Source organism: Tupaia chinensis, unplaced genomic scaffold (genome assembly GCF_000334495.1).
Source record: "Tupaia chinensis unplaced genomic scaffold, TupChi_1.0 Scaffold000463_1, whole genome shotgun sequence".
Lineage (NCBI taxonomy): Eukaryota > Metazoa > Chordata > Mammalia > Scandentia > Tupaiidae > Tupaia > Tupaia belangeri.
This window is the reverse complement of record NW_006159972.1, coordinates 1906624-1925361: the sequence shown is the minus strand read 5'-3', so window position 1 is coordinate 1925361 and position 18738 is coordinate 1906624. Positions and strand designations below refer to the sequence as shown.

Genomic DNA, 18738 nt, shown 5'->3' with positions numbered 1-18738 from the left:
GGAAGCGTGGAGGGGAGAGAAGGGAGAAGGGAGAAGGGAGAAGGGAGAAGTGAGAAGGGAGAAGGGAGAAGAGAAGAGAAGAGAAAAGAAGAGAAGAGAAGAGAAGAAAAGAGAAAACATCCCCCAATGGGGCATAATCACACTACAATCTCTTCTTTTATTACTCTAGCCTTTTGGGATTTTGGACATACATATACAACTACCCAGCATATTTTTTAAGCTGCCAGGGACTTGAACCAAATGGTTAGCAATTTAGCATCAGGCTCCCTTAACCACTAGGCCATGGAGCTGGCCTAAGAATCTCTATTCTTAGTACATGTATACTGAGTAGCAAATAAGGGCTATATCTGTTTGTTTATGTAATTTTTTGTTTTTGCTATAAGGTGTGTGTGCTCACGAGAAGAGAGAGAGAGAGAGAGAGAGAGAAAGAAATGATTATTTTTGATGACCACACCACAATCCCTTCTCCTCCATTCTCCTCCTGGGATTTTGGACATACATGCACATGTGCCCAGCGTGTTTTTTCAAGTCACTGGGTCAAGAACTTAACCCATGCACTCGAGCATGTGAGATCCAGCCCCCCTAACCTCCATGCCCCCTGCTAGCCATAAGGGTTGTGTTTAAATGAAGTCCTCAAGAAAGTATAAGCCTGGGACCAGCAGTTAGCGTAATGGCTATGTTGCTGAATTCCCATGTAGTCGATTGTGGTTCGAGTCTCAGACCTGGTGACTTAAACTCATGCTGGGCGCGTGTGTGTGCGTGCTCAAGATCCCAAGAAGAGAATGGAGAAGAAGGGATTGCGGCGTGGCCATCCCCCCTAGGGGGAGTGATTTCTCGCTTTCTGCCTCTCTTTCTGGTGAGCACACGCACGCTGTAAAAAAAACCTCTCCAAAAAAAAGAAAGTATAAGCCTCATTAACCTCACAGCTCTAGGCAACCTAGAGCACCCACCAAGAGTACAGTGGACCCAAAGTCTCCATAAGCCTAATACATTTATTTACTCAGGCACCATATACCTATACATGTCCAAATGGAGCTACAGGGAAGGGACCATTCACATAGGAGTCTTCTCTCATCTCACTTTGCTTGAAGCCTACCCTTGGCTTTAGGAGACTAGTTTTTGGTTCTCGTGAGTATCTTCCTATAAATGATTATGGGGGGGTGGGGTGTTGGCAGGTGGTGTGGTGCTTAAGGGCGCTGGACTCCCACATGGCGGACCGTGGTTCAAGTCCTGGACCTGGCGGCTTACTTTCTCACATTCCCTCTCTTTCTCTATCCCTCAAGTTAAATAAAATCATTCTTTAAAAAAAAAAAAAAATCACAGGAACCAAGAGAGTTGAATCAACTTCCTATGTTCAAAAGCCTTGCTGAAGCCATACTCCACAAGGAAATAGATGTGAAAAATGAGTCGGCTGAGAACCATGTGCTTGCCAAAGGACACTCTCAGTAAAGACTGAACTAGATGATACCTCTGTGAGGCACTAACTCAAAAGAAAGGGTTTTCCTTGCCCTTAGTGTCAGCAGCACAGCGGTTGGGAGAGTGCTATACAGCATGGCAGCCATACCCTCAGCAGGCTCCTCCTGCTATGACCTGTGATGATTAAAGGCTCTGATGGTTGACTGCCCTGCTCTTTCAAGCAGTAATTCTCCTAACAAGACAGACAATAAATCTCTTGGCCTTGCTGCTCAACTCTCAAAAAAACCCCACAGTTTGGGCTGGCTCTGTGGTTCAGTGGTAAGAGACTTGGATTCCACATGGGTGACCATGGTCAAGTTCTGGTCCTGGCAGCCTGAAAAACATGCCCAGTGCATGTGTATATACACACCAAATCCCAAAAGTATGGAGAAGGGTCTGGAGTGTGACCATGCCCCACAGGAAAATGCTTTCTCCCTTCTCCTTTCTTTGTCTCTCCTATCTCCCTCTGGCAATCCCCAAAAAACACAGCTCAAATGCAATTGTCTTTTTTTTTTCCCCAAAGAGAGATTTTTGCTGTAGGGCACATGTGCTTGCCAGAGAGAGAGAGAGATAGAAAGTGAGAAATCACCCCTCAGGAGGGATGGCCACACTGCAATCCCTTCTCCTCCATTTTCCTCTCAGGATTTTGGACACAGATGCACTCAGCATGAGTTTTGAACTGCCAGGTCCAGGACTCAAAACATGGGTTGCCATGTGGGAGGTCCAGCAACGTAACCATTACGCCATCTGCTGGCCCTTCCTTTCTCTCTTTTTTTTTTGGAGGGGGAAGAGGTTTTTGCTATAGGGCGCGTGCACTTGCCAGACAGAGAGACAGAGAGGTAGAAAGTGAGAAATCACCCCCCAGGGGAGATGGCAATGCCGCAATCCCTTCTCCATTCTCCTCTCGGGATCTTGGGCATGCACGCACACGCGCCTGGTTTGAGTTTAAGCCACCGGGTCTGGGACTCAAACCATGGTCGACTACATGGGAGTCCAGAGACATGACCATTACACTAACTGCTGGTCCCTTTTTTTCTTTTTTTAATGCCACAGGGTACATGCACTTGCTGAAGACAGGCAGAGACAAAGAGAAAGTAAGAAAGTACCATCCTGGGAGGGATGGCCACACTGTAGTCCTTATTCCTCCATTCTTCTCTGGGGATTTTGGGCATGCATGCACACACATCCAGTACGTTTTCCAAACCTCTGGGCCCAGAACTCAAACCACACAGCTGTCCATGTAGAACCTAGCTGCCTTAACCTCCATGCCATCTGCTGGCCCCATTAAAAAAAATAAATAACTGCCAGAGGGCGCATGTACTCCAGTGTTCTCACTGCAGATCCTGTTGCTGTTAAGCATGATCCAAGGCCCAAAGCAGCTAACACTAGCTAGGTACAGAAAACCACAGAACAAAACATAGAGCATGTAGGGACCAGCAACTGAAAGTGGGAAGAGCTTTTTTTTTTTTTTTTTTCATGGTGAGCAGAAGTCTTGGCAAGATGTGACCAAACTACAATGCAACGAGTCCCTCCTACCCCCTGCCTGCCTACCCTAACAACTTGGCACCTGGCATTTAAGGTAGAAACGGGAAGAGCAGACAACACTGCAGCCTGTTGGACACATCTCCAGGAAAAAACCTGGAAACCACTTGCAAAGCTACATAAGCACACAGCAGGTTTATGTGTATGCTGAGAGAGACAGTGCTACTGCTGCTTATTAAGATTTGCTAATAATAAGACTATGTCCTATCCCTTGACAAAATCAAACAAAAGCTATAACATGAACAACTGCAATCATTTGTCTTCTATGAATTATATGGCAAAGGGCTGAATGCCTATGTTCCATTAAAACTCGTGTTCAAATGCTAACATCAAAGGTGATGGTATTAGGAGGTGGACCTCTGGGAGGTAATTAGGTTATGAGGGTGATCTCATGATGGTGATTAGTGCCCTCATAAAAGAGACCCCAGAGAGCTGGTTAGCCCCTTCCACCATGTGAGGACACAGTGAGAACACTGTTCATGAACTAGAAAGCAGGCCCTCACCAGATACCGAATATGCCAGACTTGATCTTGGACTTCCCAGCCTCTAGAACTGTGAAAAATAAATCTGTTATTTATAAATGACCCAACTTTGGGCTTTTGTTATAATAGTCCACATCGACTATGATGAATCTCTAACATATGGACTTTGGAATGTCTCAACATGGACATAAGGGGGAAATCCACCCACCTCAAAGCCAGTGACTGACCTGCAGCAAGTAGGCGAAGTCGCAAACCTGAGGGTCCAGTTCCATCTCGAAGAACATCTACACTCTCAGCATACACATTGCCCAGGAAACAGCTCAGGGGCATCACAGGAGCCCTGGGGGTAGGCACAGAGTGAGCAAGGCTTGGTCCTCTTTCCCAGGAAGCCCATGGCCGTAACATAAAGCCTCATGCTCCTCACTTACTTGGTATCCTGTAGGCTGTTTCCACTGTAGATGTACATTCGTTTTACAGTTGCTCCGTGTGGTATCTGGAGAGAAGCTAGGCCATGGGCAAAATTGGGCTGCAAACACAGAATGAGGGTTTTATTGCAGGTTATGTAACTCAGGCTCTTATACTCCCTAGCACACATGGTCTATAAGATCTAGTTAAGTCAGGGCCAGCAGATGGCACAGTGGTTAAGGCAATGGATTTCCACATGGCCAAAAGCAGTTTGAGTCTCAGAGCTGGCAGCTTGCTTTCTCACTTTCCCTCTCTCTGGTCAAATTAAAATAATTATACTAGTAATAATAAATAAAATAAAGTAATTCTTTAAAAAACAACCCAAAACTGTCCAAGTCAAAAGCAAACAGATTTGGCTCTGGGTCAATAAACTCACCCCAACCATGCAAGCTCACCTTTAATTCTATTTCATGAGATAAAAATGCAGAAATGCTTACATAAAAGGTAAGCCTTATAGAAAAGCTATCATTTTCAGAACCCTAATGATGAATGAAATGTCTGCCAACTGAAAATCTAGAGAATTAAATCTCCAAATTCTAGGACACTGAGAAAACTTGGAACCAGCAGTTGGTGTAATGGCTATTTCACTGGACTCCCATGTAGCCGACTGCGGTTCAAATCCCAGACCTGGTGGTTTAAATTCACGCTGGGCGCATGTGCGTTCGTGCGTGCGTGCCCAAGATTCCAAGAGGAGAATGGAGGAGAAGGGATTGCAGAGAGGCCATTCCCCTGGGGGTTGATTTCTTGCTTTCTGTCTCTCTGTCTCTCTCTGTCTTTCTGGTGAGCACATGTGCCCTGTAGCAAGAACTTCTCAAAAAAAAAAAAGAATTTAGTATTTATAATATATAATGAACTCTTACGACTCAACAGCAAAAAGGCAATCTGGTCTTAAAAACAGGCAAAGAATTTGGGTAGACATTTCTTCAAAGAATACACAAATGGCAATAAGCACATTTATAAAGAGGTTCAACATCATTGGTCATCAAAGAAATAAAATCAAAACCATAATGAGATGGATACTTAGGCACTAAGATGCTGCAATAGAAAAGATAAGGGCCGGTCCCATTGTACAGTGGTTAAGTGCTGTGCATTGGAAGCTGGACCCCACATGGCTGGCCACAGTTCAAATCCCAGCCTGGGAGCTTGGAAAACAGGTGCACATGCATGCCCACAATGCTGATGGGAAGGAGAATTGATGAAATGGATTGCAGTGTGATTATGCCCCACTAGGAGAGTGCTCTCTCTCTCTCTCTTTCTCTCCCTCTGGCAAGCCTGTAGTGATCAGGAGCTTTAAAGTAAGGCATGACTGTATTTCTCTCTCTCAAGTGAGCCTGACCTCACTCTGCAGGAGGCTGTGCCCTCTTCCTGGGAATGTCTATCCTGAGACTTACTCTTCCTGTCTCCTCCATCCACTCTACCCTCCCCCCCCCACACACACACTTTGTCCCCAAAGAGCTTAAAGATAAGGCAACCAAAAAAAGGCTGCCTATCCTTTTCTTCCCACCCCTTGCCATGGCACAATCTGTTGATACAGAGCACATAGGCACTGGGCAACAAAAAGTAGGGGACAGGAAGGGCTAACCTCATACTTGGGAGCCTCGGTCCATGAGTCTAACTGAAAAGAGAAAGACAGTCCTCTGAAGTTGAGATGGAAGAGCTGCTCAGCAGAGTTGTACACTGTAGAGGTGGGGGAGAAGAAAATGACATGGTTGGCTGGCATCTGAAGTCAGTAACATAAACCAGATCGGCAAGAGGTAATGACTGGCTGGCAGCACCTTCTTTTGTGTCTTGTTTCTAAACTGACCTACTAGGTTGAAAACAAGGAGAGGATTTCCTTTACTGTCATGTACCAACTCCACAATCCTCCAGGGGTTTGACTTCAGGGAGTGAGTGGGATAGAACAGCCCACCAGGCTTATCAATATGGGCTGCCACTAAGGAACGGAGGAATCAGATGGATTTGGCTTACCACCAGGATGGGTTGCGCCGAAAGACTGGTCAATCTGCTCAATGGTAGGAGCTATAGCCTGAGAGTTAAAATGCACTCCACTGAAAAACAGAAATACTTTTTAATAGTAGGCTTCACAAGATGGGCTAATAGATCATAGGGTTATGGTTGCTGGAAGAGTTATATTCTTAAGATACAGGCACATGAGTCTATAATTATAACAAAATTAAAAACTTTTAAATAGGGTCAGCCTCAGAGTAAAGTGGTTAAAGGAGCCAGATCCCACATGGCTGACCTCAGTTCGATTCCTCACACTAGTGGCTTGAAAAACATGCCAAGATTGTGTGCATGCATGCTAAGATTCCAACAGGATGGAGAAATGGAGAAGGGACTGTAGTGTGACCACACCCCACTGGGGGTGATGAGCTTTACTTCTCCCCAGGAGAAGAACAGGCTTGGAGGTTGCCTCAGGAAATCAAGGCTCCATGCTGTAATCCCTAGACTACTGTAGATGAGAATTTTCTAACTTCACAAAGGAAGGAGATAAAAACTGTCTGTACCAAGCGTGATATATAACAGCAAGGAAGAAAACTTACCAATATTTTAACTTTACTTTAGTCAAGTCATATACTTCAATCACCTAAAAAAAAAAAAAATGGTTAAGAGCAACTAATGGCCTTAAATTGATAATATGACCAGAATTTTCTTTTTTTTTTTTACAGAATAAATAGTAAAGGGAAAAAAATCTGCTACTAGCCAAAATTCTCCTGATGCACTGCACATTAATTTTTGTTCTCATTTTAAAATTGGAGGGGACCAGCAGATAGCTTAATGGTTATGTCATTGGATTCCCACACAGTTGACCATGGTTTGAGTCCCAGACCTGGTGGCTTAAAACTCATGCTGGGTGGGTGTGCCTGCATGCCCAAGATCTTGGGAGAAGAATGGAGGAGAAGGGACAGCAATGTGGCCATCCCACTTAGGGGGTGATTTCTCGCTTTCTCTCTCTTTGGTGAGCACAAAGGCCCTAGAGAAAATCTTTCTAAACAAACAAACAAAAATTGGAAGGGGTACTATAAAACAAACACCATAATCTCTCCCCTTCCTGAGGACTGCTTGACAAATGTCCATGGATGCTCTGGGTCAAGGTCTTTACATCTAATCCACCTGTGAGTGATACTGGGCACATACCCCTAAAGGATAATGACACATTCCACAGAAGCAAATTCATGCAACTTGCGAAGGCTATGGCTATACTTTTATTTTCTTAAAGAATTATTTATTTTATTTTATTTTTTAATTTGACCAGAAAGATAGAGAGAGGGAGGAAGAGAGAGAGAGAAAGAGAAAGTGAGAAAGCAAGTCACCAGGTCTGAGACTTGAACTGTGGTCGGCCATGTGGGAGTCCAGCGCCCTTATCCACCATGCCACTTACTGGCCCCGGTTATGGCTATATTAAAACCCCTTCTCTCCACTCATACATTGCTGCATCATAAAAACTCAGATCAGTCAGTTATTTGGACAGTGGTAGTAACATAATGCTCTGCTGAGACCATGGCAAGGTCCTGAGTTCAAGTTCTGGGGGCTCCCTGAACACACCAGGAAAATGAAAACCTTGCTGAGGTGCCTATTTCTCTGATGGAAGAAGTAAATACGTAAACTTAAAACAAACAAACCCTCAAATTAAGTCATTTTCAAAACAGCTTGTTCTGTATACAAAACAAAGGGGGATGGTCTATCCTGCTAGAAAACAAGCCACAATATATCAGTTTAGGGGGACCAGCAGTTAGCGTACTGACTATGTCGTTGGACTCCCATGTAGTCGACCGCAGTTCGAGTCCCAGACCCGGTGGCTTAAAACTCACGCCGGGCGCGTGTGCGTGCTTGCCCAAGATCCCGAGAGGAGAATGGAGGAAAAGGGATTGCGGCATGGCCATCCTCCCTAGGGGGTGATTTCTTGCTTTCTGTCTCTCTGTCTCTCTGTCTGGCGAGCACACACGCCCAATGGCCAAAAACCTCCCCCCCCCCCCAAAAAAAAATCAGTTTAGGAAAAGTGTGATGGTATTCATGCATCTTAGACCTCAGGACCCTTGTGAAGTTTGCTCTATAATGGATTCAGCCTTAGATGAAATGCCAAGAACTCAGGGCAGAGACAAAGGAAAAGCCAGGGCTGGTAGGTGGCGTGACGGTTAAGGGCGCTAGACTCCTACATGGCTGACAGTGGTTCAAGTCCTGGACCTGGTGGCTTATCTCTCATTTTCCCTCCCTCCCTCTCTCTCTCTGGTGAGCACATACCCTGTACCATATTAATAATAATAAATTAATTAAATAAATTTTTAAAGAAAGGAAAAGGCATTGAACATTCGGCCATTAATGGTGCCAAGTAATGGCCACTATGAAGTCCTCCATGCAAGAGTGTCAAGGGTTTGGCATCTGCAGGATGGCTGGCTGGGACCAGAAGCATCACCTACTATCCTCAAGCTGGGAGGTCTAGCCCTCATTATGGAGGCATAAGCAGAACTAACTCAATGTCTGGGCCTAGATGTAGAGGAGACTGTGAGGAATTGCAGAGTATCTGAGACATAATAGTTTACTTTCAGACAGAAACCCTGTTGGAGACCAGAACACTGAACCAAGTTGGAAATCTCTCATGCAGCTACTTTGAAGCTACCTGCAAAACAAAATAAAATAGAAAACCACTCCCCATACTGAGCCATCACAGCACTTGAAAGACCCTCTTCCTCCATACTTGTGTATGCTGTTCACTGCTCTCATTTAGTTAAGCCCCTTAAGGTCTGACTCACTAGGTTGCACAGGGAAGATGCTCAGAACATGTCAGGCACGTCTGCCTGGTACGAAGCTAGTTAAGGACAGTATGAAGCTTCAAAGTATGAAGAGAGGTCTGGGAGTGGTCATGCAAGGAAGTATGAAAAGAGGTCTGGAAGTGGTCATGCAAGGGAAACAGCTATGACTCAGAAGATAGCCAGTGTTCCCTTCAGAATGCTTGGACATGGCAATACACCATGCCAAGCTGGTATGCCCTTTCACTGAGGCCAGGGCCTCATGCTGGCAGAGGGCCTTCACCTTCAGTTGGACGCCCTGCTATAGCAGGCACAGGCACTCTACTCCCTTGACTGCTACCTCTCCTCCTGGCCAATGACCCTTCAAAGGTTTCCTATTACCCACTTTGGGAGTACGCCTCTAGGATGTTCCTCTTGTGTCACTGTCACCTACTAGCCAACAGTCACATAGATTTAACACACTCAGGCAGACCACATACCCCTTCTGTCCCTCAGATGTCTTATTGGTAAACAGTACCATTCACAGGCTTGTTAGTATTAAATTATGAAATGCTTTTGAAACCACCATGTGTCTAGCACATACTAAGTGCTCACTAAACCAATATATAGTTTCCTCACCATGTTATAATTCTATGGGCTGCCTAGCCATCCCTTTTTTTTTTTTTGTCCATTTAGGTTACTTTCAGCTTCTCATTACTATGGAATGCCTTGCTATAAACACTTGTCAACATCATCCACACTTCGATCTTTTTGAGTTTTGTTTCCTAAGTGGACTTTTACCGAATTATACGCAAATGACTACCTATAAACGTGCTGCCAGAATAATTTTCCTATTAATTTCCCAATTTTCAGAAATCCTTCTGAAACTGCTGGGAAAATCAGAAATATGTAATAAAAAGAAAAATAAGTCAGAGCATAAATCTGCCAAGACTGAAGAGTTCTCTTTATCATATAGATTATATGTGAATGATATAGCAATATAATTATTAAATGATGACAACTTAAAGATCATACTCGGGGCTCTCCTAGTGTGGATCTTCTGGCCATTGGGAGACAGGATAGAATGAGGAATTCTCATCCCATGTTCTGTTTTCACTTCTCAGCAGCTCACTTGTGGTGGGATGACAAGAACTGGGAAGAACCCAAGTCTTTTAGAAAGGCTACTTCATATCCTAACCCAGACAATAGCTCTGGCATGCCATGCCCAGAGCCTGCATCCAACCTCATGACTCTGAGGCATGAGTTTGGTACCACATGACTAACCTGTGAGGCCCAGGCACTTGTAAATAGAGTGTATTTAAAAACATCCTGGACTGAAATAGGTGTTGCAAATTGCACTGAAATGCCAATCAGGTCAACCCAACAAATCAGCAAGTTGTTTACATTCCCTCAACAGGGTTAGAGAATCAACTCACTGCTGCTGGTGTTAACCATAAGCCCCAGGATTGTAGGAAGAACGGTTCCTATTTTCTTTTTTCCTTTAAAAGAGAATTTTTAAATTTAACTTTATTTATTTTAATTTAACCAGAAAGGGAGAAAACGAGAAAGAGACAGAAAGAGAAAGAGAAAAAGTGAGAAAGTAAATCTCCAGGCCCAGGACTTGAACCTTGGTCAGCCATGTGGGAGTCCAGCACCCTTAACTACCACACCACCTGCTGGCCCCAAACAGTTCCTATTTTCTATCTTTCAATCACACTGTTTGACCTAAGAATGAAGTAAAATAAAACACGTAAGTCCGACTAAAGTCATTTGGTTTTACTCCAAAGTTAGGCACCAGTTTTAGTACACTTTTAAATACAAGACTTGGGGGGCCAGCAGGTGGCATGGTGGTTAAGGGCACTGAACTCCCACATGGCCAACGATGGTTCAAGTCCCGGACCTGGCAGCTTGCTTTCCTCTCTCTCACACTCTGGTTAAATTAAAATAAATAAGTAACTATAGTTAAATAAAATAATTCTTTTAAAAATAAAATATAAGACACAGGACAAACCATGCCAAATATTGAGCTCCTCCCTTGTTTTCCTATTCAACATAAAAGCCCCTACAGGGTGTTTTCCAAATACTGAACACTATTTTCCCTTTGTCTGTGGAACGTGGTACAGTGGCACCTTCCCAGTCTCTTTCCAAGCACTTAGCCCACTCCGTCTTCCCTCTTTTAGGGTATCAGGCACAACTTCAATCCCCTACATTGTGGTGGTCTCTGAAACAAAAAGTCCAAGCTTAAAACTTATGAGTTTCTGAAATATCTCACAACAGCATATATTAATCAGCTCCAGAAAGACTGGTTCAGCCCAACATTAAACTTTGTCATTTATAGTTACCTTAAGTCTCTGATTGAAAGCATCAAACAGCAGTTTGATCCCGTCCTGAGTCAGGTTAAGGATGAGGTCATGGCTTAGAGGAGACTACAAAACAAAAATAAAATATACTCTGAACAACTGATTCACTCACCAGCACCTACTGAAAGCCTTACAAGATAAATGCAATGCATGGGGAATACCTAAGTGCAGGCAGTCCCTCTCTTCCCCAACTAATGAGGTATGGAAGCCAGAAAAAAACTGTTGCATGAATGCTTAGTGTCTTCTATTTCCAGCCTGCAGCTGCTGCTTCATAATATTGGCTGAAAAGAGCCTCTCCCTTCCAGCTTGAGTAAAAATACCTGGGGGAAAGGGACAAAATTATATGAGTATATAGGTCATTTCTTTCGAGGCTCCAGGGTCTACATCTGAGATGTGAGTTTACTGCCATTAAACCTACAGAGCAGTTGGTGAGGAATGCAGGTCATGTGAAAATGCCTTGCCCAGGAGCCAAACTCAGCAGACACCCTTATGCACGTCAGCTGAACCTACGTCCATTCATACTCTAGCCCTCTGTACCATCCACAGGGAACATATTTTATTCTTTGAACGTTTTAGGCCAAATTCTAGGGCAAAGAAATATCTTATGATCTGATCTACATGAGGTGATATTCTTCTTCTTCTTTTTTTTTTTTTCTCCAGTTTTGCTAAAGGGTGTGTGTGCTTGACAGAGAAAGAAAGAGAAAGTGAGAAATCACCTCCCCTCCCCCTGGAGGATGGCTACACTGCAATTCCTTCTCACCTATTTTCCTCTCAGGATTTTAGACCTGCATGTACATATGCCCGGGATGATTTTCAAGCTACCAGGTCTAGGACTCTGGGACACTGTTGGTCATGTAGGATCCAGCTACCTTAACCTCCATACCACCTGCTGGCCGGAGATGACATTCTTACTTCCTTCTTCCCTCCCTCCACCTCTCTATACCCAGCTAATATCACAAATGCATTTTGAAAACCTAAGTCTAAGATCTAAGAAGTCATATTTCTACATTTGTCCTTCAAGTCTTGCAAGGGAATAGCAGAGAGCAGTAAAAAGAACCCTGGTAACCTTAAGTGACTCTCAAAACTTCTCTGAGCTCTGGTTTCTTCATGGAAATACTTTCATCCCTTCCCTTCAGTGTTGTTCTGAGCACAGAGATAATAGGTCAGAAAGCACCAAGCACAGTACCTGCCATACAGCATTCTTTACTCCTGTGTGTGACCCACCTGCCTGCTCCTGATCTAATGTAGTCAATTCAAGAATTTAATATCTGAAGGTACCCCACAGACCTGGCCCAGGATGTTTGATAAAAGGAAAAACACCACCATCCCAAACTCTACCCATTCTTTTCTTTTAGAATCTTTTTTTTTTTTTTTGAGGTTTTTGCTATAGGACACGTGTGCTCGCCAGAAAGAGAGAGACAGCCAGAGAGATATAAAGTGAGAACTCAACCCCCAGGGGGGATGGCCACACTGCAATCCCTTCTCCTCTCAGGATCTTAGGCATGCACACACATGCGCCTTGTGGGAGTTTAAGCCACTGGGTCCGGGACTCAAACTGCGGTTGACTACATGGGAGTTCAGCAACATAGCCATTATGGTAACTGCTGGTCCCTAGAATAATTTTATTTAACTATATTTATTATTATTATTATTGTTTTCCAGTTTGATGAGAGAGAGAGAGAGAGAGAGAGAGAGAGAAAGTAAGTCACCAGGTCCAGGACTTGAACCTTAGTCAGCCATGTGCAGTCCAATGCCTTTAACCACCACGCTACCTGCCGGCCCTTCTACCCATTCTTGAATCAGGACATGGCTGCTCAAAAGGTTCCGAGAAATTTCTTTATAGAGCTTCTCAGGATAGACAGAGTGAATGACAGAGGCATGGTTGTCAGAAACAAACATGTACTGAAAGCCCAGATGCCACTGCTGGTATGGGCCTCATTGGGAAATTATTTCCAAAAATCCTTCCAGAATTAGCTCACATTGTCTGCTCCTCACCATTCCCTTGATCTTCACAAGGTAGCAGGCCCAGGTGGCACCATCATGTTTAGCAAAAACTAGACAAAAGAATGTTTTAACTGTCCAGCAAGTCTATATGAATATCTAACCATGAGGTCTCAAGCGAGGTAATGGAACCAAGAACCCTAATCCTGGGTTACCTATTCTCAACACAGAACATAAAGTTCCATGTTGGCGAGGATCCATTCCATGGAAGTAAGTATGATGAAGCAACATGTCAATTTTTTAAAAAGAATTATCTATTTTATTTTATTTTTTGTTGTTATTAATTTGACCAGAGAGAAAGGGAAAGTGAGAAGGCAAGCTGCCAGGTCTAGGATTCAAACTGTAGTCAACCATGTGGGGGACCAGTGCGACACCTGCCAGCCCTACAACATGTTCATTTCTTTTTTTGTTTGTTTTTAAAGAATTATTTCATCTTAACTTTATTTATTTATTTATTTATTTATTTATTTTTATTTGACCAGGGAGGGACAGAGAGAGAGAAAGTGAGAAAGCAAGCTGCCAGATCCAGGACTCAAACAGCAGTCAACCATGTGGGAGTCCAGCACCCTTAGCCACCATGCCGCTTGCCAACCTGCAACATATTAATTTCCTTCAGGAATTTTGCTTAGAGGAGGAGAGCTGGGAGGATCTGGATTTTCCAACTCTCTCAAGAACTGATGATGTTTTTTTCTGCCATTGTTACAATTTTGAACAAAACTAAGCAATTTTCAAAGCAAGTGAATTACTCTCATGATCAATGTTTTACTAATACTTAATGTCTCTAGAACCAAAATATACATGTACCGTGTGGCATTTTAGCAAGCCAGTTGTCCTCCATATGAAACAGTTGAGTAAAACCACTGGTCACTAGTTATTAACATCTTTCCCTCTCTAAGAAAGATGTAGTTTACTTTATAGGCGCATTTAATTTCCAAAATGTGATTTGCACAAAGACAAACTATTTCTGAAAAAAAATTTTTTAAGAGATTTTTTTGCTGCAGGGTTTGCGCATGTTCACTAGAGAGACAGAAAGAGACAGAAAGTGAGAAATCACACCCCCAGAGGGGATGGCCGTGTGGCAATCCCTTCTCTTCCACTCTCCTTCTGGGATTTTGGGCACACACGCCCATGTGCCTGGCATGACTTTTAAGTCACCTTGAACAGTGTTGACCACGTGAGAGCCCAGCGATATAACCATTATACCATCTGCTGGTCTCTGAGACTTTCTCTCTCTCTCTCTTTTTTTTTGGAGATGTTTTTGCTATAGGGAGCGTGCACTTGACAGAGAGACAGAGAGAATCAGAAAGACAGAAAACAAGAAATCACCTCCCAGAGAGGATGGCCATGCCGCAATCACTTCTTCTCCATTCTCCTCTTGGGATCTTGGGCATGCACACACATATGCCTGGTGTGAATTTAAGCCACCCGGTCCGGGACTCAAACCATGGTCAACTACATAAGAGTACAGCGATGTAGTCATTACACCACATGCTGGTACTGCTCCCTGAGACTTTCAATGGGGCTAACCAAGACGTGATTTGCACAAAGACATTTCTGAAACTTTCAATGGGGTGAATGTTTTCTGCACTCAGTGGGAAGCAAAGAAAGGAATGGGGGAGGAAGGGAAGAAACCAGGCACATGAAAAGAACAGGACTCACTCTTACTTTCTGTTTTAGGTTTTTGCTATGGGGTGTGTGTGCTGGCTGGAGAAAGATAAAGAAAGAGAGAGAAAGTGAGAAATCACTCCCTGGGGGGATGGCCACACTGTAATCTCTTCTCCTTCATTCTTCTCTAAAGATTTTGGGCACACATGCACTCCCAGCATATTTTTCAAGCTGCTTGGTCCAGGACTAGAAGCATGACTATGTGGGAACAAGCATCTTAACTACCACCCCACCTGATGGTCTCAGGACAGGTCCTGCATTTAAGAAGTATCACATCTGAGCTGAAAGACCATCTTGAAACTCATCAAGATTAATCTATCACCAGCAAACTATATCTATCTTATAGAAGGAGAACCAGACTAGTTACTGCCACAAGTCACATAACCAAGAAATGGGAAGAGCAGAGATCTGAATCAAGACCTGAACTCAAAAACCCACGTTTTCTAACTTGTTATAGTTGCTTAGAAGATATTGAAGAAAATTAATTTGAACATTACTCTTTGAACATAAGAACTGGAAAGACAGGAAACAAAAGGTAGTGATATAAGAAATAATACCGGGACCAGCAGTTAGCGTAATGGCTATGTCGCTGGACTCCTATGTAGTCGACCGTGGTTCGAGTCCCAGACTCAGGGGCTTAAAACTCATGCCGGGCGTATATGCATGTGTGCCCAGGATCCCGAGAGGAGAATGGAGGAGAAGGGATTGCGGCGTGGCCTTCCCCTGTGAGGGGTGATTTCTCGCTTTCTGTCTCTCTGCCTCTGTCTTCTGGCGAGCGCACATGCCCTATAGCAAAAACCTCTCCAAAAAAAAAAAAAAAATGTGGTTTGAGTTCCATACCCAGTGGCTTGAAAGACATGCTGGGTATCTGTGCATGTTAAAAAATTTCAATAGGAGGGAGAAATGAAAGAGAAGGGATCACAGTATGACCATCCTCTACAGGATCCACTGTCCCCCCTTCTCTCTGGTGAATGTGTGTACCCTGTGGCAAAATAAAATAAATTATTTTTTACAAATTGGTTAAAAAAGTTTAAAAGTCTATTTTCAAATGTATCCAATCTTGAGGTACCTAACTCTGACTTAGCTAAATGTGTATGGCTATAAGCCAACAAAGCACACTCATTTTGATTACCTCACTTGTCATGAGGTAATTCTTTCATTTTTTTCCCCCTTAATTTGCCAGAGGCTTCATGTACTCACTGTAGAGAGATAGAGAAAGAGAGAGAGAGAAAGCACCCTCCATGGGGGATGGTCATGCTGCAATCTCTCTTCTTCCCTTTCTCATTCCTTTTAGGATTTTAGGCATACATGCACACACGCTCACTGTGTTTTTCTTTCAAAGACTTATTTATTTAATTTTATTTGTTAGTATCATTATTTTTAAGAATTATTTATTTTAATTTTATTTATTCATTCATTTATTTTAATTTGACCAGACACACACACACACACACACACACAGAGAGAGAGAGAGAGAGAGAGAGAGGTCCGAGACTCAAACTGTGATCAGCTATGTGGTAATGCCTAGCACCTTAACCACCACACTACCTGCTGGCCCCTATTTGTTATTATTATTTATCTTTCAATTTGACTAGAGGGAGACAGAGCGAGAAAGTGAAAAAGAAAGCTGCCAGGTCTGGAACTCAAACCATGGTCAGCCATGTGGAAGTCCAACACCTTAACCACCACGCCACCTGCCAGGCCTGCTCACTGTGTTTTTCAAACTACGAGGTCCAGGACTCAAACCACACTGTCTACCATATGGGATTCAGTTGCCTAAACCACCACACCACTGGCTGGCCCATCCCTCATGTTTAACACTGAATTAAAAGTCAGGTTAGGTGGGACCAGCAGTTAGTGTAATGGCTATGTCGCTGGACTCCCACGTAATTGACCACGGTTTGTGTCCCGGACCCAGTGGCTTAAAACCCACGCCGGGCGCGTGTGCATGCGTGCCCAAGATCCTGAGAGGAGAATGGAGAAGGGATTGTGGCGTGGCCATCCCCCCTGGGGGGTGATTTCTCGCTTTCTGTCTCTCTGTCTCTGTCTCTCTGGCGAGTGCACACACCCTCTCACAAAAACCTCTCAAAAAAAAAAAAAAAAGTCAGGTTAGGTTAGCAATAATAAAACAAAGGAGAGAGAAGCCAGGAAATGGCATAGTGGTTATGTCACTGGACTCCCACATGGCCAACTGCAGTTCGATTCTTGGACCTGATGGCTTGAAAACATCCCAGAGTACTGGGAGTGTGTGCATGTGTGCCTGAGATCCCTGGAGGAAAATGAGTTGTGTGTGGTCATCATCTCAAACCCCTGGTGATGATTTCTCACTGTCTCTGTACCTACCCTTAACCCCCACGGGTGCATGTGACCTAAGGTAAAAACCTCTAAAAATCCCACAACTTTAAAACAGAGGAAAAGGCACCATCCATCCTTCACTTTACAAATGAGAAACTATTTTGGCACTATGATTCAAGGAATTGCTGCCCACTCCTCCAAGACCCCTGTTCTGTGGCAGGTACCACATGAATATTCAAGCATTTCCTTGGGGACTAAGTATTCTCTCTCTCAGAAAGGTTCCTCACATGGGGCCTCACTAAAGTGGCAAAGGGGTACAGTGCCAAGGAATATAATCTCTGGGTACAGGTAATAGTCTAGTTCTGACTCTGCTATAAGCCAAACTAGGTAGACTCATAGAAATCTTTCCGATCTATAACATTCTTCATGTCAAAAGTAAGCTGTCATTTGTTTTAGGAATTGAAACTAGTTGGAACAAATGAAATTGAAATCATCAAACCCTGGTGGTGTTCTCAAAACCACCACCAGGGCCCAGGCTTGCTGGCAGTTAGTAGCATACTGAACCTCATTGCTGGATGTCACATAGGTGATAGGCTGGGACCCCTGGCCTGGTTGGCCTGAAACATGCAGCCAACCATGCATGTGCCCAAGTTCCTGATAAGCCGGACAGAAGGAACTGTGATGTGACTGGACACTGTTGAGAATGCCTCTCTCTTGTGTGCAAATGTGCACATGCTATCTTGAATAAAGAGTAGTAATAAATTTTTAAAAATTAAAAAAAAAAATTAGAAGCCATCAGAGACATTCTTTAGCCTCTGTGTGTGTAAAACTATTCCCTGAGACTTGTGACACACAGCCTCAAGCTACCACAAAAGCTGTTCCACATGGCAGCATATGGTCTGTGTCATATAACAGCAGGTTTCAGACAGTTCAGTGGAGGGGAGATTACTCTTTGAGAAAGATAAAGGTGTGAGCTATATCTGTTTTCTTTTAAACCTGGTATGCTCCGGTAGCTAGAGATGTGCACTGCAATAAACATAAAACCAGAAAAGACAATTTTAAATAAGAAAATGGAAGGCAAGTACCCTAGAAAACCAGAGACAGTCCCTTGAGGTGACTTCCTCAGAGATCAAGACTCTTTACCTCCTGAGAGGCAAAGACCCTGTCTAAAAGCCAGTAGGTAAGTCAAGCACAGACAAAAACCAAATCCGGTTATTATTGCTCTTTAAAACTTGGCAGAACTAAACAATCAAGACTGAAAGTTTCAGAATAAAAGAAAATGTACTTTATGGGACCAACACATGGTGTAATGGTTATGTTGCTGGATTCCCACGTAGTTGACCGCAGTTTGAGTCCCAGAGGCTTAAAACTCAAGCCGTGTGCAGCATGCCCAAAATCCCGAGAGGAGAATGGAGAAGGGATTGCACGTGGCCACCCCTGGGGGCGGGGCAGATTTCTCGCTTTCTTTCTGTCTCTCTGGTAAGCACACGCGCCCTATAGCAAAAATCTCTCTCTCTCAAAAAAACAAAACTTTATAACTGACTAGTGCTAGAGATTCTCCCATGTGAACACAGCAATCCCTGATAGTCAGCCTCTCCTAAAGTGCCGTCACTGGAGGTGACTCACTGACTAGGGATGCTATTTCAGTAAACAAATCAGCCACCACTCACCTGCTCACTGTAGAGAACCTGGACATTTTTGATGATACGACAGTGCTTCTGAAGAATGGCTACTGCCTGAGCCAGA

The 18738-nt window shown here is 43.7% G+C and overlaps 1 protein-coding gene across 2 annotated transcripts in view; it reads right to left on the bottom strand.

The window, feature by feature from the left end:
- PHAF1 (phagophore assembly factor 1) overlaps window positions 1–18738 on the bottom strand; it is a 40451-nt gene that overhangs the window by 8518 nt on the left and 13195 nt on the right. For both annotated transcript variants that reach the window (XM_027774620.1, XM_006155582.3), the window contains exons 3-9: window positions 18663–18738; window positions 11014–11097; window positions 6488–6531; window positions 5913–5992; window positions 5527–5621; window positions 3908–4005; window positions 3707–3819 (exon numbers count right to left, since the gene is read on the bottom strand). In XM_027774620.1, coding sequence (XP_027630421.1) covers window positions 3707–3819; window positions 3908–4005; window positions 5527–5621; window positions 5913–5992; window positions 6488–6531; window positions 11014–11097; window positions 18663–18738 — 590 coding nt within the window. The remainder of the gene's footprint in view (window positions 1–3706; window positions 3820–3907; window positions 4006–5526; window positions 5622–5912; window positions 5993–6487; window positions 6532–11013; window positions 11098–18662) is intronic.